The sequence below is a fragment of the Bactrocera oleae genome, chromosome 4, assembly GCF_042242935.1.
Source record: "Bactrocera oleae isolate idBacOlea1 chromosome 4, idBacOlea1, whole genome shotgun sequence".
Classification (NCBI taxonomy): Eukaryota; Metazoa; Arthropoda; class Insecta; order Diptera; family Tephritidae; genus Bactrocera; species Bactrocera oleae.
In genome coordinates this window covers 54824032-54847784 of record NC_091538.1, presented here as the reverse complement: position 1 = coordinate 54847784, position 23753 = coordinate 54824032, and the positions used below count along the sequence as shown (strand labels likewise).

The 23753-nt window shown below is 35.6% G+C and overlaps 3 protein-coding genes across 4 annotated transcripts in view; all 3 read right to left on the bottom strand.

Moving 5' to 3' along the window:
• The window catches only part of Orai (calcium release-activated calcium channel protein orai), a 50265-nt gene extending 45220 nt beyond the window's left edge, over nucleotides 1-5045 (bottom strand). The window contains exons 1-2 of one of the 2 annotated variants that reach the window (XM_070109212.1): nucleotides 4891-5045; nucleotides 2295-2483 (exon numbers count right to left, since the gene is read on the bottom strand). The gene's annotated coding sequence lies outside the window, so the exon portion shown is untranslated. Of the gene's footprint in view, nucleotides 1-2294; nucleotides 2484-4231; nucleotides 4367-4890 lie in introns of those variants that run through there. The other variant, XM_014237169.3, reaches the window with a different exon arrangement.
• Nucleotides 5046-8386: 3341 nt separating this feature from the next.
• Nucleotides 8387-10521, bottom strand: LOC106619170 (alkaline phosphatase). The gene is made up of 3 exons (XM_014237165.3): nucleotides 10008-10521; nucleotides 8918-9926; nucleotides 8387-8819 (listed from the first exon to the last, which is right to left on the bottom strand). Exons 1-3 carry the CDS (start codon nucleotides 10419-10421, stop codon nucleotides 8641-8643), a joined length of 1602 nt encoding a protein of 533 aa, XP_014092640.3. The 5' UTR covers nucleotides 10422-10521; the 3' UTR covers nucleotides 8387-8640.
• A 10897-nt stretch (nucleotides 10522-21418) lies between these two features.
• Nucleotides 21419-23364, bottom strand: LOC106619165 (alkaline phosphatase). The gene is made up of 4 exons (XM_070108865.1): nucleotides 23223-23364; nucleotides 22830-23152; nucleotides 21746-22763; nucleotides 21419-21676 (listed from the first exon to the last, which is right to left on the bottom strand). The coding sequence occupies exons 1-4, from the start codon at nucleotides 23293-23295 to the stop codon at nucleotides 21498-21500; spliced, it is 1593 nt and encodes a 530-aa protein (XP_069964966.1). The 5' UTR covers nucleotides 23296-23364; the 3' UTR covers nucleotides 21419-21497.
• Between the last annotated feature and the right edge of the window lie 389 nt (nucleotides 23365-23753).

The window sequence follows — 23753 nt, the reverse complement described above, 5'->3', positions numbered from 1 at the left end:
TATAGTTGTCTCAATCTTACGATATGCCAGATGACGATCTCGCAATATCAGTTTGATCGCAGCATCAATAGTTTCCAAAACAATAACTGATTTTAGACGACTTTCACGAAATTCGTTTTAGAATGATCTACGACCTCGATTGAATTCACTATATCATCGATAAACACTGGTATTTGATGGAGCTTCACTGCCAAAAATTGAAATTGTCGAAAATTACATATAATAAGCGTGCGAAAATGTTCCCGATTTATTTCCAATTGTCCAATTTCCAATTTACTGTAAACAACACAAATAGCGCTTGTTTGTCAAAACGTTCCGAGTGTGTAAAACATCAAACTTTACGATAAAGTTGTCAGTTGCCAGGTTACAACACTTGGGTGCCAAATCCCGAAATATTAAAGACAAGCTACGTATAACTCGAATTTCTACTATTTCAAAAACTTAAAATAGCTAAATTAAAAGCCTAACAACTGAACTAGTTTTATAGCTATACAGCTATACAATATACATATATAGAATGCTACACTTAGACATTTACTTCAATCTACTTTAGGTTTACATTTTCAATAATACTCGTAGGTACATATTTATATTCAATTTGTGTCCTCTCAAAGGGATACTTATCTACGGATATTAGTTAAAATATTGCTGAACTAAGGAGTATAAAGGCAGGATAATTCTCAGATCACCCTATTAGCTGTATAAGTTAAAGTAAGTTAAGAAGTAGTGAGGTTTCTTAGTTTCAAACACTAAGAAGAAGGGTTTGAAAAAAACATATATGTATCAAATAAAGTTTACTATAAGGAAGAGGAAAATGATTTCCTTACAACTTATGGAGCAATAGTACTTTGATAATAGGCATTTCTTTCTTCTTCTTTGGAAAATGTCTTAATGAAAGACGGCTCTAAATTTTAGATTTTTACTTTGAAACTTTCGAAGGCTTGATATTGATCTCTATTGAAAAATATTTCTATAATTCTTGGACCTAAAGAGGGGGTCTGCGAACATGCTTTCGATTAACAAACCCTTTTTTTGGACTTTTAACTATAAACTTTGTTCAAAATTTATAAACGAGTATATTTCCAACCCAAATTGAAACTAAAGTGTTAGAATATATATTTATATGTATATACATGTTGAACTAATTTAGAGAAAAAACAGATGTCATTGTACCTACGTCATGAAATTGTCGTATTTTTTATGTTTTTACGAGAGAAGTTTGATAAACAAGTCTTCTAGTTACAAATACTATAATGTGAAGTGTACGGTCATATTTTTAAGAAGCTTTCTCTGTTAGATACAGTTTGAAAAATAGGTATGTTCATTAATAATGTAAATCTTATGCTAAGAAAAAAACTTTGGAAGTAAAAGTTTTTTTAGTATTAAAAGTATGATATAAAAGCAAAAGGTATATGACAGATCTACGGAATTCTACGGAATTTTATTATAAAATAATGCAGAACTTTGAAGTCAGCCAAAATGGAGTTCTCCGGCATCAAAATATTAACGGGTATAATTATTCAAGACGTTGCTGTACTACAGAGCCCGAATTTTGTATCCACTATTCATCTATCACACAAACTACTTCAAAGGTCAAGTTTCGGCATGAAGGCAATTAGAAAACTGCGAAAGAAAGTCCACAATAGGCAGCGTAGCGAAATTTGAGAGAGAATACTATTTGCAAGAGAGTTAGGGGAAATTTTTGTTTGGTAAACTGTTTCAAACTGAGAAGAGCTTACACTAAGATATGAATACAAATTCCATTGTCTATTATTACACAAACCAATGACTTATCGAACTGCTCCTGTATATATGTGCATCTGTGCGATGGATCGAGAGTGTAGTTTGAACTTTCGGAAAATATTTTGTATTCATGTGTATGTATAATGTATATGTATATTTAGCTAGTCGTGTACAATGCTTCTCAACCTCATTAGAAATTCAAATGCGTGTGCACGCCATTAACAACAACTACAAAACAAAAAACAAACACCAAAAAGCATATGACATAAAAAACGACTCAATCTTTAGACGGTAAAGTGCATAAAATCTACAAAAAAAAATATAAAAAATAAATATACAATATAACGGCAAATATTTGATAGGCAGTGCGAGAGAAAGAGAATGTGTGTGCAATGCAGGCAAGAGCAAGACAAACTTTATAGCGGGAAAGTGCAATAAGCAAACGGACACAGCGACTATTTTATGCAAATATTTAATAAGCGAAAATAAATGAAATATGGAAATAAATAAAAATACATAAGTAAGAGGCATAAAATTGTGATGGCACCAACCTGTTAAGCTGCAACTCGGCAATCGGCCGCTGGCTCGCTGCTTCATGCAAGTTTCGGCGCACTTGATTTGGCAAATATGTTTATATGTATGTGTGGCGGGCAGTCTCGGTTGGCCTATAGGCGACTTTATTTGCGGCTTTTCGGCGTGTCACACGTTTTTTCTCTTCCGTGGCGCGTTGTGAATGCAAACTGCAATTAAGCAAATTAATTGTTGGAATACTTTTTCGAATATGTTCGCTGCAAAGTTGCACTAAATTATTAAATAGAAAATAATAATAACAATTAGAAAACGTAGGAGAACCCATTAAGTATACTTATAAATGATCAGCGTAACGCGCATGAAATTTTACACACGTCCTTTTCATCCCAAGAAGATGCTCATTTATTCGAACCGCCGATATCGGACCGTTATAGGATATAGCTACCATGGTTGGTGGTTGGTTGAAAAGGGAGGCACATAAGTACCAGACTGCAGGCGGCCATACCGCCATCAGTAGGCCCTAAGTAGGCCCACTGTGCTTCGGGGTGGTAATCAAATTAAGCCTTATCCATCAACTCAATAGATGTGGTAAAAATCTTTTTTCCACCCTAGCTGCCCACTGTCTCTTAAGTTGGAGCATTGAGAGCCGTGGAATATATCCCGTCTCATCCGGTCTCATCATTCTTCGCGCATGCTCTGCATTCCGACAAAAGCACTTTTCCTATTTTCTGAAGGTGGGATCTTAATATCAACACTACCCCAGAGTAACTTTGTGGTATGCTCTGTGTTGTTAGTTTTCCAAGACCTGAGGGGATTCCTTTAGAATGCTTTGCAACCCGGGGATGAGCTGAATGATATGGGACAGCTTAGGGGAATTGTGTTGCCAGCTGCCCACGGGGGCGCAAACTCGTTTGCATTTTAATTTTCTTCTATTCCTATGTGATTGGGTACCTAGATGATACGTATATTAACCGAGTTACGTACTGAGAATCTATAGCTGTCATACAAACTGAATGATCAAAACAAAAGTTCTTGTATGGAAAAGTTTGGAATTTGGAATGGATTATTTTATAAGATAATTGTACAATCTCCGAACAAATTATTTAGATCGGCCCACTATAGCATATAGCTGCAATACAAACTGTACGAACAAAATAACGTTCTTATATAGAAACTTTGTTTTTTGTTTTGATTGAAAATTCAGCTTAATTCTTCGACATTATTTTAATCAGGAGTAATGACTTTGTTGCAAAGATTTTCAAAAATTTCGTTCGTTAGTACAAAGTTCGAGGACTTCAAAGTAGGTAGGATTGTACCCGTTTTGACCTCCTCGTTTGAGAAAAATTAAATGTTTTTCCAGCGAGGCACTTTTTGAGACTGGGCAAGTGAAAGTAGTTTTTGGAGGACAAATCTTGCGATTACCGTGGGGTGTGGGACTAGTTCATAACATAATCCCTACCCTTTACCGCTCGTATCGCCGGTTAACGTGTAAACTCGTGAAAATTCTGTGGGACTAGTTCATAACGTAATCCTTCCAGTCGTATCACCTTTTACCATGTAAATCAGTACCTGAATGTGGAATAAGCTGGAGCAGATTTCTCGTAACACTTATCAAGTGATTATTTTGCATTAACGGTATTCCTTACGACTAGGCAGCACCGTTTGTTTAAAACACAAAATTCACTTTTATCCGTTTAAAAAAAATAACATAGGTAGCGTTACTTTGAGATTAATAATTTGTGTGCGATTGGACGAAATGTCATGAAATTTTTGCAATATTCTGGTTAACATTAGAACTCTTAGACAAGCATAGACATTTTTCTGTTTCTACTGCGATCTCTCAGGCAGGCCAAAGACTTTTCAGCCTATCTAGATTCAAAGCACAGTCACAATTTAATCAGGAAAACACAAATATGTATTCAATGAACGACTAGTGATGAATAACGGAATATTTTACCGGTTAGATAAACACAGATAAAAGTACTGGCGCTGGCGCGGAAATGTAAAACACAACTGTTTTGGCTGAGTAGCAAAGGAATTCTGAAAGGGTTATCTTAGCCCTCGCGGATGTTTAACCCAACTGAGCGACAGCGCGCTGCGATAGGTAGCGCAGAGGGGGTGGCACAAGCGTTTTGTAAGTGAAAATATATGTTATTTATATATATAAATATATATCTTTGTAGACAGTCATCAAGTTGTTTGCATTTTCTATGATTTTTTTAATTTACATTTTATTTTCTGTTTGCCACGCTGTCTTGTCTGCCAACAATTTGTGTACCTTTCGCATATCTACATATATATACATGTGTATATATTATAATAACATTAATATATTTGTATATATGTATATCTGTGTGTGTGCGTTTGTTTGTAAGTGTGGTGTTGGTCGCGCTTATCGCAACAGTGGCAGCAGCAGCCCCTCTGCTATTAGTTTAATGAGTGATAAATGCAATTGGTGTTGTTGCCGGCTTTGGCTAACATCTAGCGTTGATAATACTGCGCCATAAAGCAATTATGACTATACATATGTATGTATTTATACCATATATGTATTTGCTCATATTTATGTACAATATATACACATTTTCGTGCATCATAATGAAGGTAGCCACTCACCTTTAATGTACAATAGTTATTTGTAGTTTTATGTATGTAAATATGTATATACAAGTACATGTGAAAATTAACGGCTGCAACAAGTAGTCGAACGTGTTTCGCTGCGATTCGGCTTGATAGCGTTTGTTTTGTGTAACGGTAATATGCATGCAATTGCACAGCTTGTTTATTTACTAGTTTTTAGCTCATAATAATTAAATTATTAATTTTTAATAATTTTTTTTTTTAATTTTTTAAGATTCTTTAATTTGTTTTCAATTAAAACTTTTTTAAAATGTTTTTAAAATTATTTTTATTTGCACATTTTATAAATTTTTTTTTGTTGTTAATAATTTTTATTTTTAATTTTTTACTGTAATTATATATACAAGCATGCATATACATATGTATAAGTAATATAAGTACTTATTTTATTGTGTATCTTAATATCATTTTTTTTACAACTTCTCAACAACCTTCAACCGGCAAAGTTAATTTACCGCACAACACCTTTCGCATTACAACAACACTTATGGGCAAACCTTTTACTTTTACTTTTGTTTTTATTTTATATTTATCACTGTATCCACTGCTTCTATAATTTTTTTTTCAGCTGCATTCACTCTCTTTAACTGCCCGTTTTCACATTAACGCTTTGCTTTGCTTGCTTCATACAACAGTCTCCACAAAATTTATGCTATTGCCTCATTGAAAGCATCGCTGCTGACTGTCTGCGCTGAACGCTTACCAATTGCCGCCTAGTCTCGTGGCCGCCAGCTGGTTGCCACTGTTGCTTCCGCCTCTGCTGTCATTGCTGTTTCTGCTGCTGCTGCTAGTTACTCCATTGGCACTGTTAATGTTGCTACTGCTGCTCAGCTCTCTTCATGGCCGGTTTCTCATTGCTGTACGCGGCTATTTTATTCTGTATTCAACCGTTACATGAGCGGTGAGCTCTGCTAATATTCTACTTATAAAGATGCTATGCTCTTAAGCCGTGTGTACATGTTGGGAGAGAGAGAGAGCTTTCAACTTTTTCTAACTTGTCAAATAGAAAAGCTCACTTTGCTTAGTAGAGAACATTTGCATTTATTAGCTTGTAGGGGTGATGAAAAAGTACTATGGGTCAAATTATATTTCTTATAGGCAGTTAGAAGCTATAATACCCTTCACAAATAAAAAGTTTCCTTACAAGAACTTGAGTTTGATCATTCTGCTGGCAGCTATATCCTAATGGTCCGATCTGAACAATTTCTTTACAGATTGTACCCTCGCCTTGTACAATAAACCATGCCAAATTTAGTGAAGATATCTCCGCAAATGAAAAAGTTTTCCATACAAGCTTTTTACTCCCATCGTTCAGTTTGTTTGACAGCTAAATGCTATATTGTTCCGATTCCGATAAATGAGCAAACTCTTAGGGAGGTGTCCTCATAGGATGTGTGCGAAATTTCATATCGATATCTCAAAACTTGAGGGACTAATTCGCGTATAAACAGACAGACGGACATGCTAAATCGATGTATATACATATATATTTTTTTAGGTATCCGACGTTTTCTTCGGGGTATTTTAAACTTCGTGGCAAACTTAATATACTCTGTACAAGAGTTGCATTATTATAATATATATTCTACAAAAGGCTGTATGCAATGAATTTAGTCTAAAATCTTGACTTCAGCAGGTAATAGAAAACTTCGAACATATATCTACCAAAGAAAAGCTATTCTAAACTACATTAGCTATTCGAATTCTACTTGAAGTTTAAAGGTCTAACCATTTGTCGATGTATTTCGTAATTTATGTTTAGGCATCAAAAGCAGTAAGAAATGTAGTTATTTAAATTTGTATTTTATTTCTTCCTAATTTTTCACAATAACATCTTCAAATTAGTAACTTTTTTCATTCCACCCAACAACAAATAAATGAAGCTTTCGCGCTTAACATGAAGTATTGCTGTTAAGTTTATTGAGCAAACAGATCAGTAACAGATAAGTTCTTAATATAAACACGCACATATTTACAGATGAAAAACCCATTTTTAAGTATTTAAATTCGTTTGAAAGTTTTACCTTAACAGTTGTTTTTTGCGAACCAAGGCCTAATAAGTCTGACAATTAGAGGCATTCATGTGTTTAAGTATCTTGCCTAAAAGTATGCTATTATTTCAACAATTAATGTTTAATACATAACTAACGTAGCTCTCATTGCATTTAACCGAGAGAATAATGTAAGCCAAGATTATATGATAATTACTGGTTCAGAATACACAATAAATACATACTTGCTTCAATATTTTTTAACAAACATTTTTTTTATTTATAAAAGACATTTTCAGGCAAATTACTCGAGTTTACTTCAGGGATGGGTTATTGGTCAGTGCTTAATAGAACATTGTTGACCTTGTTTAAGGTAAACCAAAGAGTCATTAAGCTCAGGAACGATTAATGACCCTGTATTAGTGTATATTTTCATTAAAAAATTGTCAAATTCGGACCCCAGATGCCGTACTACGTACGTACAAAACCTTAGCTCGACAGCGGTATTTTCCAAATAATAAGCATATTGTTATATACATATACTTATGGCTTACTCAGATCGGTTAACTCAGATCGACATCTGGGTTAATTAGAAACCGTTAAGATTAAACCTGTGATCAATAATTTTTGATGAGGGTTATTGAACGCGCTAAAGATCATTGACTTACAACCAGGAAGGGTTGTTGATCTCGCTAAAAGTAAATAAACGAGTTATTGGTTTTGCTAATATTATATATTTTGAGTTTTTTCTCAGGAATATAGAGCCGAACTTCAATGAAGACATTTGTGGCAGTACGAAATAGAATACACTTTATTAACTTATTTCATTTAAAATAGGTTTGATTACTCATTGGTTTCAAGAAAAATAAGTATTTGTTTGTTCCAAGAACATCAATGTTTTCGGTAACCTCCTTCAATAACCAATCAAGAAATATTGATAATTCTTATTGAAACCAGTAAATAAGAGAAATACTCTCGTTGGACTAGTCTGCCCTTCAAAGCCATATTGTGAATGTTCTTGTGTTGAGTTGAGTGAGTGTTGTTTTTTGACGAAGGTTTTGAGAAAAACTTACGAATACATTGAATATCGCAAATGTTGAAATATTAAGTTGGATAGATTTAAAAGGCGTCAAAATGGATTCTTTGATGCTAGTGAGCGCAGGGCATAAGAAGGTATGAAACAAAAAAAAAAACATGACCTGAACTCGGCAAAACTACTTAGTCAGTTAAGGCGCCACTGTAGTAGAATAATGTTATCCATATTTAGAATCATACAATACTAATCTGAGTACTTAAATATTTACTTATATTTACTGAGCACTTCGTGTTGATTTATTGCAGAAGATAGCGGAATCTTCTGTAAATTTACGCTTGACCTTGCGAAGCTGGCAAGTAGGAACTGAAAAAAATCACCTATATTTGTTTATACAATATTCAGCATTTTTACATTAAAGTTGCAACAATACAAATAACAAGTAGGATTTTTGATATTTTTTTTCTTTTCACTGAAAACTTTAATAATTTTGCAACAAGTAGCTATAATTGTCTAAGTCCTTACTTATTGTTGTCATCACACTCTTTTGAGGCATACTTTTTTTAATCCATAAATAAGCTATATATGTATTATGTTAACCCGTCAAGCTATAAAAAAATTATATTTATTTTTTTAATTAACTAGAGCACTGTGCATCAATATCTAGAAATAAGTGTTAGCCCTCTATCGCTTAGTACATGTTCAGCTGCACATTTTCTGTCCGTCACCAATACAGCTGGCATAAGCCATCATATGTGGTAGTAGATTTTGTTGCATAACGCCTGAGAAAAGATGCTCCCAAGGACCTGAAGCATATACGGCCACATCGTCACCGGAATGAACGCCTATCGTGAGGTTAATGTAGCTAGGCGCAACGAATTCTTAAACAGAAAAACATATTTCGAAAATAAGTGTGTTTAAGAAATTGAGATTATGTAAAATAATTTTCACTAAGTCCTAAACTCTACATTTTTATTACCTGGATTTCCCATTTTATCGGTCAAATCTATTCTGCCACCATCTGGGTTCTGGTATTGTTGTGGTCCAACTGCATAATTTAATGTCGCATATGGCACACCTTGTGAGTCCGTACCCATTTTATTCAAACCCAAAATACTGTTACCACGCTCAGGATAACCGGATATAGATAAAGGATGACCATGATCCGCTGTCACAACGATTAAAGTATCTGCTGGATCGGTCATAGAACGTGCTAACTGTATGGCTTTATCGAACTCCAAAAGTTCATCCAAAGCTATACCGGGTTTATTCTCGTGATTACCATAGTCTATAAGGCCACCTTCGATTAAGATGAAATAGCCATTTGGTTTTTGATTGAGGAAAGCCAAAGCGACACCGGTCATTTCAGCTAGTGTCGGCTGTTGGTCGTTCGCTTCCAAATTATAATTCATCACTTGGGAATGGAAGAGACCCATTATATTCGATACTCGACTAATATTTACACGTAATAGTTCATCACGATTTTTTACGATGAGACCATTCGGATGTAGATTCTGCCAGCGTGTTAGTAAATTTCGACCATCTAAACGTTCACCGGGATTACCGAAAGAATCCGTTATCGTCTTCGGTAGAAATTTGCCCATACCACCACCCATAAGCACATCCAATCGTCTGCCCGGCTCTTCTGCGATCAATTGCTGTGCCATATCCGTGCAGGTGGCCGGATCATAGCCATATGATAACACATCGGCATCGCTTTGCCATTGTCGATTGGCTACATGCGCATAACCACCCGATGGACTGGCGTGCGTTAGTGTGGTGGTGGTGATAAAACCTGAAGCTTTACCTGCTGCCTGCGCCCAATCATACAGCGAGGTCAAATGATTGCTGGGATCCATGCTGGCCGAACAATTGTTATAGTTGACTTTTGCATTTACGCCCAGCAGCAGCAAATTCGTTTTCACGCCGGTCAAATAAGCGGTCGATGTACACGCTGAATCCGGTACTTGCCCATTGGTACAGTAGGTCTATAAAGTTGATGTATTTGCCATTAGAAAGTTGTAATCTAAAAGAAATAATTTAACACAGATAAAGCGTTGCCAACTCACTCTGCTCAAACCGGAGTAGGGAAATTTCTCAAATGACAATAACTGTTCTTCACCCGAGAAGCCGACACGCTGTCCATGCAATATTCTTGCCGCAGTAATGGCTGAGATTGGCATGCCATCACCAAGAAAGAAGATTACATTTTTCGCACGATTCTTATTTAATGGTGCATTTAGTCGCTTTTCTAGCTCACTATTGGCTTGATCATGCCAGAATTGCGGCTCTAATTCGGCAATTGGCACCTTGCGATTATTTTGAGCTAAACCTTGACCCATGACGATATTGAGATCCCGTGCCGCCGCATTTCTCCGTGGTGGCGGCAGCGCATGGAAGTCGGCCAAAGCTAACGACACTAACTGTATAAGGCACAATACCGTCCATAACTTGCCAGGCATACTGCGGTCTTTAACTAACATTTCACTAGTTTTGTGTTTAGAAAATCAGGTGGTAAGTTATGAGCCCACAGAGTATATTACACGTCCGCCAAGTCCAATTCAACTGCCTTCAAAATGTCAAACCGCGCGCTTTTTATCGCTTGCTTCCTTATGCAATTTTACAGTTATGGTAGTGCACTTTCATTACAGGTTACTTGTTTTATCTCTTACATAGTAGGCGCAAATATTTATCTTGGCATTCAAGGTTTTTTTTTGCTTAATTCTCGTCTCATTTCACAAAACAACTCAGTTAAACTATAAATTTCCCAGTGAATGCCCTTCAACGCCGGTAGCGCACGTGCTTTAAAAATGAATTTGCATTATTTTGCATTATCTTGTTTTTCTAATTTAGCTAAAGTTTATAACTGCAAACGTGTAAGTGGGGAAAAAACATCGGCAGCTAACTGATTCGTAACTTTGGTTATATCATGTGACCTGTGACGTCATTTTAGTCGGGAATTTAGTTTAAGAAGGTTCTACAACACTTGAATTCTTTAGAAGTACAGCTCTTAATAATCTTAATTATAAAAGCACAAAAAATATTTCGTAAATTATCTTTTGGGTCAATAAAATTTGGAAGAGAACCTACTCTCATAATTATATTACATTATACAATTAAACTGCAAAAATTTCTTATTGCTTTCATTGGAATGTTTTTTTGTTGGATTTATTATAATTATTATTCGTGCGGTTTGTTTTTCAAAATTTCTACGTTTTTTTAATAAAAAGATATACAATAGTAGTGCTGAAAGTATTTCTCATCTATAATACTATCCCATCTATAATTTCATCCCTAAAAAACTGCCGCGGCATGGCGGCCAAGAAAGAATCAAGTCAATCCTTGATACCCTCTTTTGATGTGAACAGTATTGCAGCGAGGGCGTTTTGCATCGAACGGAATGGATGGTAGTCAGAAGAGGCAAGATCTGGGCTATAAGGCAGACGAGGCAAAACTTTCCAGCCGCTGTTTTTCTAAATAATTTTCAAATAGAGAAAATATGCTATATTTTACACCAAGTGAAACCTCATTAAATTTTAGCAGAGCTTTGCGAATAGAAAGCTTTTGCGCTGAATATGGCATTTACAGATCTGTATGTATGTACAAGTATGTATTCATATATATGAGTGTTGATTTGTGCTACACATCCTATTCCTTGCAATATAATCTCCACATGCCGACCATCAGTTGAGGTTACCGAAGCTTTCCGGCATTCGGACCAACACAGGTCAATAAGTTCTAATTTCATTTAAGTACCAGCCGAGTGCATGCAACACACTTAATTCCGGACGAAATGCCGTTGCAGCTGCTGATTTTCAGCATGTCAGTCGATTTGAGCCGGAAGTGGTGTAGCTCTGGAGCGGAAATGACTGTTTTCAAAAGCGCAACAGAGGGACACATTAAGGAAATAAGAAACAGCTGCGGGTAGGAAAAAAGGAAAAGTGATGAAAAACGAGATTTTATGATTAGGGGAGAAGAAATAAAAAAGGGGCAAACGCTGAGCGGAATATTATATTATATACAATGATAAAAATATTGCAAAAAATTTTTTATTTTTTTTGCCAACTAAGAGAGAGGCACGAATTTTTGATAAATGGTATCCAGTTGCTATGTTTCATGCATGAAATTATATTTTATACTTATAAGCTATTGTATGTGTTATAACTTATTTGAGTAAATATGTGGTTTATTTTATTGCTCTCCACATACGATTCATCATTGAGCGCATAGACTAGCGTAAAACGCCAGCGGTGTACCAGTGGCAGAAAATACTACATGATACCACGAAGAGGCCTTGGATATGATATTAAAAATCAAAAATTGATTGATAGAAGGTCATATGCGACATTCAAAATCGCAGCTCTTGGAGCTAACATAATTTTAATCACAAAAGCTATTAAAGCCGATGGTCGGAAAGTAAGTTTGGAATATTATAAATGTACTTCTTCCAACTCTTTCGGACAGAATATCAGCAATGCTTTAACACTGGGGAGGATTATGACCGAGCCAATTAAACTGTCGAAAATAACTTCTCAGTGACTGATACCACAGCAAAGTCCAGAAAAATTTTATCAGCAATAACAATAATAGTAATCTCGAAATAATAATTCCTGTACTAAGTTTTGAATAATTTTTGCGGATTGCACTCATAGTCTATTGTGGACGATGATTTTCGTGTTTTCTGTCATCTAAAATATCGAGAGAATGTGGTTGATTTAGCCTTTGTCTCGAAAATGGCATTGTATCATTTATACTAAGCGTATTACTCGAAAGTTCTCTCTTATTCTCCAAAAGCCTGGAGTGCTAAAACGGCTAATTTAAAATTTGTTTAACCAATATCAAGCCAGAGATAATTAGACCATATACAGATTGGTTGAAAAATGAGTAGTGCTCACGAAGAAATATCACTACTAGCTCTAAATTTTTTTTTTCTCAAGTTGGTACATCTGTCCTGAGAACACATGCAAATTTACAAGTCATTCTGTGGCACTAATTCTTTGTTTACAAACCATTTGAAGTTGACGTGTCAGAGTATTTTTTTAATATTCAAAAAATTAAATATTGCGCAGTGATTAGATTCTTTGTTTTGAAAGTTTCAAAAGCAAAGTAAATTTATGAACAATTATTATAAGGTGTACTCACCTTTAAAATGCACCGTTGGACTTTCGCCTGATCGTACTAGGCTTGAAGACGATCCACGCAAAGGACGACTCAAAGCCGCAAACACACCAGAAATCATTGAACAAGTTCATAATATTGTTAGTGAAGATCTAAGCTTGATTAAGCGTGAAACTGCTAATGCCAGGGGCATCTCAGACGAACGAGTACTTCATATTTTACACGGAGAAATATAAATGAAAAAGCTGTTTGGAAAAAATCATTTTAAATCAAGACAATGCACCTGCTCACAAAGGTGTTTTAACAATGACAAAATTCAACGAATTAAAGCACAAATTGCTTGAGCATCCACCGTATTCACCAGATTTGGCTCCCAGCGACTACTACCTCTTCAGAAACCTGAAACAATTCCTTCGTGGAAAGCGTTTTTCGTCGAATGAAGAAGCTATTACAGTCGTAGACGGGTACTTTGCAGAGCTTCGGGAAAGTCATTACTGAAGGATCCTTGGAAAAAGTGTATGGAAGTTAAGGGAGATTATATTGAATTAAAAAATATTTTTCGTACCAAAATCAGTATTTTTTCATTTCGAGTGCAGAAACTTTTCAACCAATCCGTAGAAAAGTCGTAAAGTAATTTCAGATGCTTCTGTCTTGCATTCAGACAGCATTGGGATGTTTAGAAGAATGCTGGAAGAATCGTTTGTTTATATAGTTGCAAAGAGCATTTTTGAGTTTATGATAAAATTTTGATAAATAAAAGTAGAAAGAGAAATGATTTATTTGAGTTGCTAAGGCCCATTAAGAATATAATCGGAAAATAAATTCTTGAGATAAGATGTGACGTGATCAAGTAGATCGGAATGTAATCCTTCTTAACTTGCTGACTGTTTAACTTAATATATTTATTTATTTTATATAATATTTACTTATGCAAATGTAAACACGTTTACTTAGTGATTTTTGCGAACCTTGCGTGCTTACTGATTTTCAGATGAGAATTTACCGATTTATTATGTAAGCTAAGGAATGGACGGTGTATTATTATATGCGTCATGCTTTGAATATATTTTTAGAGAAAATTTCCTTTGATTTCTGTTATTTATTTAAATTTGCGAATTTTGTTGTAGTCACTTTGGAGCAAACTGTTCACTTTGTAACTGGCCTACCATTAGTTATTTTGGGTCTAGTCTAAAACCGATTTCAATTCACCTTAATTTATATATAACCTACCTTTATTAAACGCATAATTAAAGGCTTTGCACTAAACTAGTTACTTTAGATCTAGCCCGAAACTAGTTATTAATGTAACCACTACACACTTAATGTGCAGTAAATTGTACAATATTTCAGACACTTTTGCTTGCCAGATTTCATTGTAAATTTTATTTAGATTTAATTGTGGGTGATTATGTACACATATGTATCTATACAAATATATCTACATATATAGAATACTCGTACATATGTACCTACACACACACACAATGTTGCGCACAAATTTGGCAGTTACAGCTATGCTTGCAGGTGTGACCATTATCTACAACACAAATAAATACATTTCTGTTTTTGAATGCCAACATTTGCATGGCTCAGTGCCAGTTTGCAGGTTGTTTATAAAGTCAAATGTTGCCACCAATGTGGCTTCGGTGTTAATAAAAGTCAATCAAAAACGCTCTCGGTCGCTAACACACAAGTTGATTGTATTTACATACTAAATATTTACATAAGTATGTGTGCACGTGATGTATGGAGTGTTACAGTTTTAAATATGTGTGTGTGTTTTCTAATATAAAAAAATGCCTGCGGTTTCTTCCAGAGACAGCGGTGACTACATCATATCAGTTTATTTATATATGTGTATGTATGTCAGTGGGAATATATACAGTATTTAGTGGCATCCAACATGGCCCACAGCGTGTTATCTTTTTTATTCAATTCTCTTCAAGTCATGCGGCGTTCAGTGGACAGCAGCTGTTGTTGTAAACTACATAACAAGCTAGGCCGCTAAAAATGTGAAAAAATTAGCAGCAAAGATCTGCTTTGTTTTTGATTTGCTCATTTTCTATGAAATTTAAAATATATCGCATATTTGGTTTTACATAATTGTTATAAAATTATATTTGTTTAATTTTATCTACTTGGTGCGTGTAGCAATAGGTGCTGGTATTTTTTGCTAGGGTCTGTCACTTGTAGTAATTTGCTATAGAAAAGTTTTAAAAAGAGAAAAAATTTAACAACGCGCAAAACGAATCAATATTTTTTTTTCTTAGATTGGTACAAACCTTTTTTTAATATTCGTATGAAGTTTGGTGTCCATATTTCATTTAGGGTGTGTTTGGCAGCTGTTTGCTAACGACGCAAAAAGTTTGTCTGGCTATTTTGCCTTGGAAAAAAAGTTAACAACGAGTTTGCTTGAAATTTTGTGATTCCAATGGATCGCCTTAACACATTTTTGTTAAGTGCTTGGAAATCGTCGATGGTTGGCATCAGAGAGATAGCAGCATCAGCATTTCGTATGGCTCTCTTATGAATCGACTCAACACATTTTGGTTAAAGTTTTGGATATGAAGCGTGTCAATTCTAGACTCGTACCAAAAAACTGAATCTTTTGCAAAAACGATATCGAGTAGAGAGGTCACATAAGTGATGACGATGACAACGTAGTTGAGGACCCTAAATTCATCAAACTCATCATTACTGGTGATGACATGTGAGTTCTGGAATAAGACGTAGAAACTATCCAACATTCTAGCGAACGGCGCTCCAAAAATGAGCCGTAATAAAAAGAAACCACGTCAAAGTCGGGCAAAGATCAAGATGAAGCTTATCGCTTTTTGTGACTACCGTAGTGTGGTTAACCGTGAAATCATTTCACAGAATCAAACCGTCAATAAGGCATTCTATTTTTCCGTTACGTGAATTCGTCGTAAACGATCGGATTTGTGGGCAGAAAATCCTTGCATTTTTCACCATGAAAATGTGCCGTCAAATTATAGCATGACTGTGACTTACTTAATGGCCAAACACGAAACGATAGTGACTCCCTGTGAGTTTTTCTGTTTTCGAAGCTGAAAATCTTCATCGGAAAACCATTTAAGTTACTCGCTAGGGGCACTGAAGCTCATCCCAGCCGAGATTTGTAATAAGTGTATGGAAAAGTGGATTAAGCATTTGCAGGCTTGTATTGCTATTACATAGGCTCAAACGAAGCTAATTTTGATGGCGATAATAAAGATTTGTATTAAAATATTTGTTCTGCATTTTTGGTTTTGTCAGTGCCGTTCAAATTATTGACAATTTGTCATATTATGCATATTTGATAAGTGGCAACTCCCAAATATGCTATTGATATTGAATGTCCTTAGTAAGCTGTCAGCTATCCCCCCAGTTGTTTAACAGTCAATACTTGTCAATCCGTTTTTAAGGGAATTATGAAATTTCTGACTTCTTTTATATGCCTTCACATGCACAGCTGTGGCACATGATATAAATACATGTATGTATGTGTGTATTCATTTTATTTTATCACATTTTTATATACTCATACTAAGCATGCAGCTACGACATCCACTCACACACATATGTATGTATCTAAAACTTGCCACTAAAGGTCCAATTCGCCACAACAGGGCAGTTGCTCTGCACTTTTGGCCAGCTTTCTTGCAGTTGTGTGCGTGTGTGTGTGAGTACATTAAATGCTCATAAAAGCTGCGATTTATGCAAATGTTTTTGTTATGGCACTTGGCCACTTTGCAACGGCTATGACCGGTTGAGTAGTCAGGCGGACGGACACAGGGTCTGAGGCTGCGGTTGGCCGCTAGTATGTATGTGCGAGTGTGTAGGTTTGTTGCCGCATGCAAGGGAAATAGTAACTGGGTGCGAATTTGCGCGCGAATGCAAAGCAGCAAACTTTTTAAAAACTTAAATAAAAGCTAAAAAAAAAAATAATAAAAAAGTGCAAAAATGCACACTATAAAATTTTAAATTACATACAAACACACACATACATAGTTGAAATTTGCTCTCATAGACAAGCAGTCAACCGGAAAATTATACAGAAGTGAGTAAATGCTCGGCATTGTCGGCCAAATCCCTGGTTATACCGAAAATAAATGCGATTTTTTAATGTGAATATATGTTTTATATGTATATATGCATATATATATATATACATAATGTATATATATGTATATATATTTAGACGAATGATTTTAGATTTTTGATATTAATGTTGAGCTTGGGATTTGTGATTTCTGAAGCACTTCTAAGTAAGCTTATGCAAATCGACTTACCGTTATGTTTTAGTATAAAGGATTAGAAGGAGCAGTTATCTACGTATTGACAAAACAAAAAAGTTCAGCATTTTGTTGTTAATATTTAATTTCTTTATGCTACAAAAACTTTAAAATTTTGTTTTAAAGATTATATAAAAAATATTTGTAATAATTTTTCATAGTTTCAGCACTCACCTCGTTATAAATTATATTATATGCCTATGTCAGTTGTTTGCTACTCGTAGAAAATGATTCATAGCTAGTAGGCTTTCACCTATCAATTAAAAACTATTTTTGTTTTATTAAATATATAGTTTCTGCTTGGGTATGTAGAGTGCGCTCTTTGTAATGAGAATAAACAACAGAAATGATTTAATAGAACGTTTTTTTTTATGTCATGGATTTTAGAATTAAATGATCAACAATGTTTATATAATTATAAGCTGTGTTCGATTCGGCCAGCGTTACTCCCCAGCGAATCGAACAAACTATACCAGATGCTCAAAAAAAAGGGTAGAACTTGTGGTGTAACCCTGTGCTAACATGTCTTTGGACGCATTCGTAACAGTGTTATGATTCTTTCTTAGTGGAGAAATTCTTTTTGTCGCATTAAAAACGTAACTTGTGAATAAGGGGTTACTTATTTCGTTTTCTATAAATTACTATAATTGATTCTCAAGTTTTAAAAATACAAGAAAAAAAAAGAAATTTGTATTTACATTAAGCGTTTAGAACCATTCACAATAGTAAAACTAATGTAAAATATGTAAAACAAAAAACTTTAATGAAGTATCCGAATACTCTTTTGTATGAATTCAATGTACTTTTTTCGATAAGAGAGCATAAGCGAGTAGAATAGTGGCGAATCGAAAACAGCTATTACATACGGTCTAAGAAATTAATTTTTCAAATATATGGATTTACTATACTGTATCCCGCGTTTTCCGACTCCAAAGCCCGATCGCGTTACGCTATATGGCGTTGGAAAAATAAGATTTCGTACTAAAAAAACTTTTTAGGCAGTTTTGTGTTTGCTTGACTGAGTATTGCTTGAGCTGGCATCAAAACATGGACATCAGCGAAAAGAAAATAAGCTATTTTTTTATAGTTTTCTTTGATAAAAACGAAAACGCAAGCTAGGCCGCTGAAAACGTGAATAGGATCATGATACTGATAAATTCAGTTCCGTTATAAAAGATGCACTACGCTCTGGAAGACCAATTGTCGAAAATATCGATGAAATAATGGAAACCGTCGAGATCGACTCTTATGTATAAGTAAGCATTGTTTCGAGTGCTCAGAATCTAAACATTGCACAAAAACCGTTTGAAACCAGTTAAATGAGGTTAGATCTAAAAAAAAAAATAAAAAAGTCAATGCATGTGAAAACGGTCGTGATTAAATCGCGGTGATCCGGCGAAATATTCCCCTACGCTATGCTATAAACCAAACACTTAATTTGAACTTATGCATTCACTTTATAGGCCGGACCTTTCATCAAGTGATAACTATCTGTTGCTGTCCATTGCAAATGATTTTGCTGGCGAAAAATTAGCCTCAAGGAGAACTTGTGTAAATCGACTGTCAAAGTTTTTTGTTAAAAGGGACGAGAGTTTCTATGGAGTGTATATTATGAAATTAACTTCAAAATGAAAACATGTTGTCAAACAAAACTCTCTGACATTGGACATTTATGTTAAATACATTTTAGCGAAGACTTATACCGGAACAACGCTTAAGAATGAAAACTCACGTTCAGCAAATTTACACACTTACACACTATTTAAACAACACTGAAATTTCGGTGAAATAATCAACCATCTGAGTAGTTTATATGATAAAACGTTAGATTACCGATTAATCAATTGATATTTACGTTTATTCTTGTGGACAATATTTGTTCAAAGGAGCATAAATTCTCCTCAACCTCTCCTTTGTTTCACTCCTATGCGTCGTTTGTTCGGTTAATGGGTTTAAAAAAAATTTTTACCGTTAAAACATCTTCAACAATTAGGAAAATTTCTAGAACAAGCAAAGCAAAATGAGAGGGTCGCTTGAATATAGAACAAGAAAAAACTACAAAAGATTCCTTTTAAGAATTTGGTTCCAAATGTTCTGTTAATGGTAGCTATATGCTATAGTGATTCGATCTAAACAATTTCTTCGGATATTGTATTATTGCCTTGTACAATAACTCATTCCAAATTTCGTGCAGATACCTCGTCAAATGAAAGAGTGTTTCATACAGGCACTTGATACCGATTGTTCAGTTGGTATGGCAGCTATATGCTATAGTGATTCGATATCGGGAGTTCCGAGAAATGAGCAGCTTCTTGGTGGGAAAAGTATATGTGCGAAATTTCAGATCGATATCTTAAAAACTGAGGACATTATGCTGATCATTTGTATATACAGGTTGGTTGAAATGTTTCTGCGCTCGATATGAAAAATTACTGTTTTTGATAGGTAATATGCTATTTAATTCAATATAATCTCCCTTAACTTCCATACACTTTTTCCAAGGATCCTTCAGTAATGACTTTCCCGAAGCTCTGCAAAATACCCGTCTACGACTGTAATAGCTTCTTCATTCGACGAAAAACGCTTTCCACGAAGGAATTGTTTCAGGTTTCTGAAGAGGTAGTAGCCGCTGGGAGCCAAAGTGGTGAATACGGTGGATGCTCACGCAATTCGTGCTTTAATTCGTTGAATTTTGTCATTGTTAAAACACCTTTGTGAGCAGGTGCATTGTCTTGATTTAAAATGATTTTTTTGTGCTGCAAACCAGGTCTTTTCTCACGAATTTTTTCATCCAGCTGTTCCAAAAGGCTGCAGTAATATTCAGATTTGATTTTTTTACCTTTTTACAGATAATCAATCAACAAAATTCCTTTTACATCTCACAAAACTGATGCCATAACCTTCTTCGCTGATCGTTGGGACTTCCCTTGCTTTGGAGCTGCACAACCAGCTTCAGTCCACTGTAAATCTTCTTATTTCAATTAGGATCATGGTTATAGATCAAAGTCTCATCCATAGTTATAAAATGACACAAGAAATCGGTTTTATTCTGCTTAAAACGCTCCAAATTATGTTAAGAAAACGTAATATACCCTGTTCAGGGCATAAAAATTACTGTCCGGTGTGATTTTCATATCGATATCATGACATAAATCCCCTTAAAAATCTGTGGAATACGTATATATTAAAGAAAAGAATTATTATGCGAAACTCAGTCCCTTAAAACGTAGAAGAACTAAGGGTGTCTTAGCTTAGTCAAATATAAGTCCACAAATTATAAATAGTTTAATTGAATGTTTGTCTCACAGAAAGAATATTTTCTTAGACGTCTTGTGTTACAATGAGTCAAAACTTTTTTTCGGAATTGGACATAATCGCCCAGAAGACTCGGTATTTCGGCATCCTCAGAGATGCCGTACAGTACACACCGAAGACGCTATTACTGCCGTGGAGCAGAGGAGGAGGTATTTCTTTCTCATTAAGCTCATTAAGAGAACAACTCTGTCCAACGCCTCTATATATATTGTATATATACATATTATTTAAATAATGAGTTCTGTGTATTGAAGAGCTCACAGTATTTAAATAACTCGAGTATAAGAAACGTCCCTGCTTTGCTCTAAACTTTATCTGAATATTTTTTATAATCGACTAAGCGTTTTATTATGATTAGCCTACGGGAGCTGAAAGGAAAACACGCAAACACGTGAAGTCTCTAGAGTGCACAAAGCACCTAAATTTACCTATTTCTATGTTGGTCAAAGTTTGAAAATTTTTATTGCTATCAGTGCGATAATAAGTAACGGCTTTGCAGATCTAGCACATAACTAGACTATTATCTGGGTTATCTTGTTATGTCCCCAATCTGCTGACTTATTCTGAGAGTTAGAAACTCTTAAATTATTGTAAAGAAAGTGGTTTACCAAAAAACCAACCACAGGCTCTAACGGTTAATAAATAAAATTACAAATGGTGCAAATTATAAAAAATTTATTTAAGATGAAATATTGTTGAAAACACTGCAGTGTAGAATTCAAAACTATTAAACTATATTATTGAACTATTAGTTAATGGTTTGACCACAATTTTAAGGATGGGACTTTTATTTCCACAATCATTACAAATTGGGGATTCCAACTCAACGAGCTAATCACAGGACTTAGCGCCATCACCAATACAGGCAGCATAAGCCATCAGATGGGGAAGTGTGTTTTGTTGCAAGTGACCAGTGAAGAGATGCGCATATGGACCGGAAGCGTAGACACCCACATCATCACCGGCATGATTGCCCATCGAGGACTTGATATAACTTGGGAAGAGGAAGTCTACAAGAAAAAGTGTAGTGAAGAGATTATACCTTCAAATAATCAATTTAAAAAGATTTATTGATATACCTGAATCGCCGCCGAATTCGCCGTACAACTCTTTACGATTGCCATATTCATCTAAGTATTGCTCAGGTCCAATAGCATAATTGAGAGTAGCATAGCTAACGCCATTGGAGTCGACGCCAATGTTATTCAAACCTAAAATATTATTGCCACGCTCGGGATAACCGGAGATGCTGAGTGGATGCGCATGATCGGCGGTGACGACAATGAGTGTATCTGCGGGATCTGTCATATTACGTGCCAACGCCACAGCTTTTGCAAATTCCAAAGTCTCATCAAGACTGAGACCAGGCTTATTTGCGTGATTGCCGTAATCGATGAGACCACCCTCAATGAAAACGAAGTAACCATTCTTGTTCTTGCTCAAAAACTTAATTGCCGTTTCAGTCATTTCAGATAAGGTGGGCTCACTTTCGATAGCATGCTGATGATAATTCATCAATTTCGATTGGAAGACACCCATAACGCTGGTGGTTTTTTCAATATTGATTGCGTTCATCTGTTTGCGACTGCTGACGAAAACGCCACCTTCATGTCGGCGTTGCCATTCGGAGAGCAAATTCTTACCATCCGAACGTTCACCGGGTTTACCGAACGGATCGATCATCGTTTTTGGTAAAAATTTACCAATACCACCACCCATTATGAAATCCAATTTACGTCCCGGTTCTTCAGTAACCAGCTGTGTGGCAATATCATTGCAATCTGATGTGTAATCATCACCGAGATAGGTGCGTACATCGGTATCACATTCCCACAAACGATTCGAGACGTGCGCATAACCGCCACTGGGACTGGCATGTGTCAACGTGGTTGTAGTGATGAAGCCGGTAGATTTACCAGCGACCTGTGCCCAATCGTAGAGAGATGTAAGATCATTAGCTGGATCCATGGATGCTTTGCAGTCATTGAAATCGACATTTGGGCTAAGGCCCAAAAACAGAATATTGGTTTTAACGCCTGTGAGGTAAGCGGTCGAGGTGCAAGCCGAATCGGCTACTTGAGCGTTAGTACAGTAAGTCTACGGAGTTTTATAACCTCATTAAAACTAAGATCACACACAAAATATTTCTCTTCTACTACTCACTCTGCTCAAACCGGTGTAGGGAAATTTCTCAAAGCTCAGTTGTGATTCCTCGCCCGGTTTACCTTCACGCTGTCCGTTAAGTATACGCGCCGCAGCCACTGTGGTTAGAGACATGCCATCACCGAGGAAGAAGATGACATTCTTGGCTTTGTTGGTATTTAGCTTGTTGTTGAGACGTTTCTGTAACTCTTCATTCGCCGAGTTGCGCCAATAATTCGGATCCAGTTCTTCTCTGGGCACATTCTCATTGGTTAGCGGCATGCCTAAACCGGTCATTAGGAAACGACTGCTGCTCGAAAGTCTAACCGGTACGTGCACGTCAACTAAACAATTTTATTTTATTTTTTTCAAATTTATTTAATTTGAAAACTTTTTTATTGCAAGAAAGCTTACTTGGTGGCGGATTCGTCAGCACCACGCTGACTATCGCGAGCACGGTGCTCAGCCTGATGCCGGCATGCAACATTTCCTGAGAAATACAGTTAACTTAAAGTGAAACTATATATACGGATCCTGTAGTCAGGCTCATTTGATTTGACCGCAAGCACTGATTCCAAGAAAACAACCTGCCGCTTTTATATTTTAATTAATTAACGTATGGCATAGCAGTGATGACGCTTGTGAAGCTAAAGTCTTGCGCTTATCTTTATGATCTGTTTTGTTTTTTTTTACTTTCGGTTGAAATTTTTTCTACATTTGGGAAAAACTTAAAATGCTAAAATACATAGAGATACAGATATACATATGTATATACACCTACGAAATTTATAACTCTTTTCGTTTGATTAATTCTTAGCACACGATGCTCAAATATCATTATACCCTGAACAGCGTACGAGTATATTCAGTTAGCGACGAAGTTTGTAACGTCGGAGATCCTATAAAATACTCGTATATATATGTATAAACGATCAGCGTGACGAA

Bases quoted from the DNA above. Each gene is read 5' to 3' on its own strand.
- LOC106619170 (XM_014237165.3), bottom strand. From the start codon at position 10,421: ATGTTAGTTAAAGACCGCAGTATGCCTGGCAAGTTATGGACGGTATTG. The intron at 9,927-10,007 runs GTGAGTTGGCAA...TCAACTTTATAG, and splicing joins CCTACTCCGGTTTGAGCAGA to ACCTACTGTACCAATGGGCA. The intron at 8,820-8,917 runs GTAATAAAAATG...TTTCTGTTTAAG, and splicing joins CGATAAAATGGGAAATCCAG to AATTCGTTGCGCCTAGCTAC.
- LOC106619165 (XM_070108865.1), bottom strand. From the start codon at position 23,295: ATGTTGCATGCCGGCATCAGGCTGAGCACCGTGCTCGCGATAGTCAGC. The intron at 23,153-23,222 runs GTAAGCTTTCTT...AAAATTGTTTAG, and splicing joins GCTGACGAATCCGCCACCAA to TTGACGTGCACGTACCGGTT. The intron at 21,677-21,745 runs GTATATCAATAA...TTTTTCTTGTAG, and splicing joins CGAATTCGGCGGCGATTCAG to ACTTCCTCTTCCCAAGTTAT.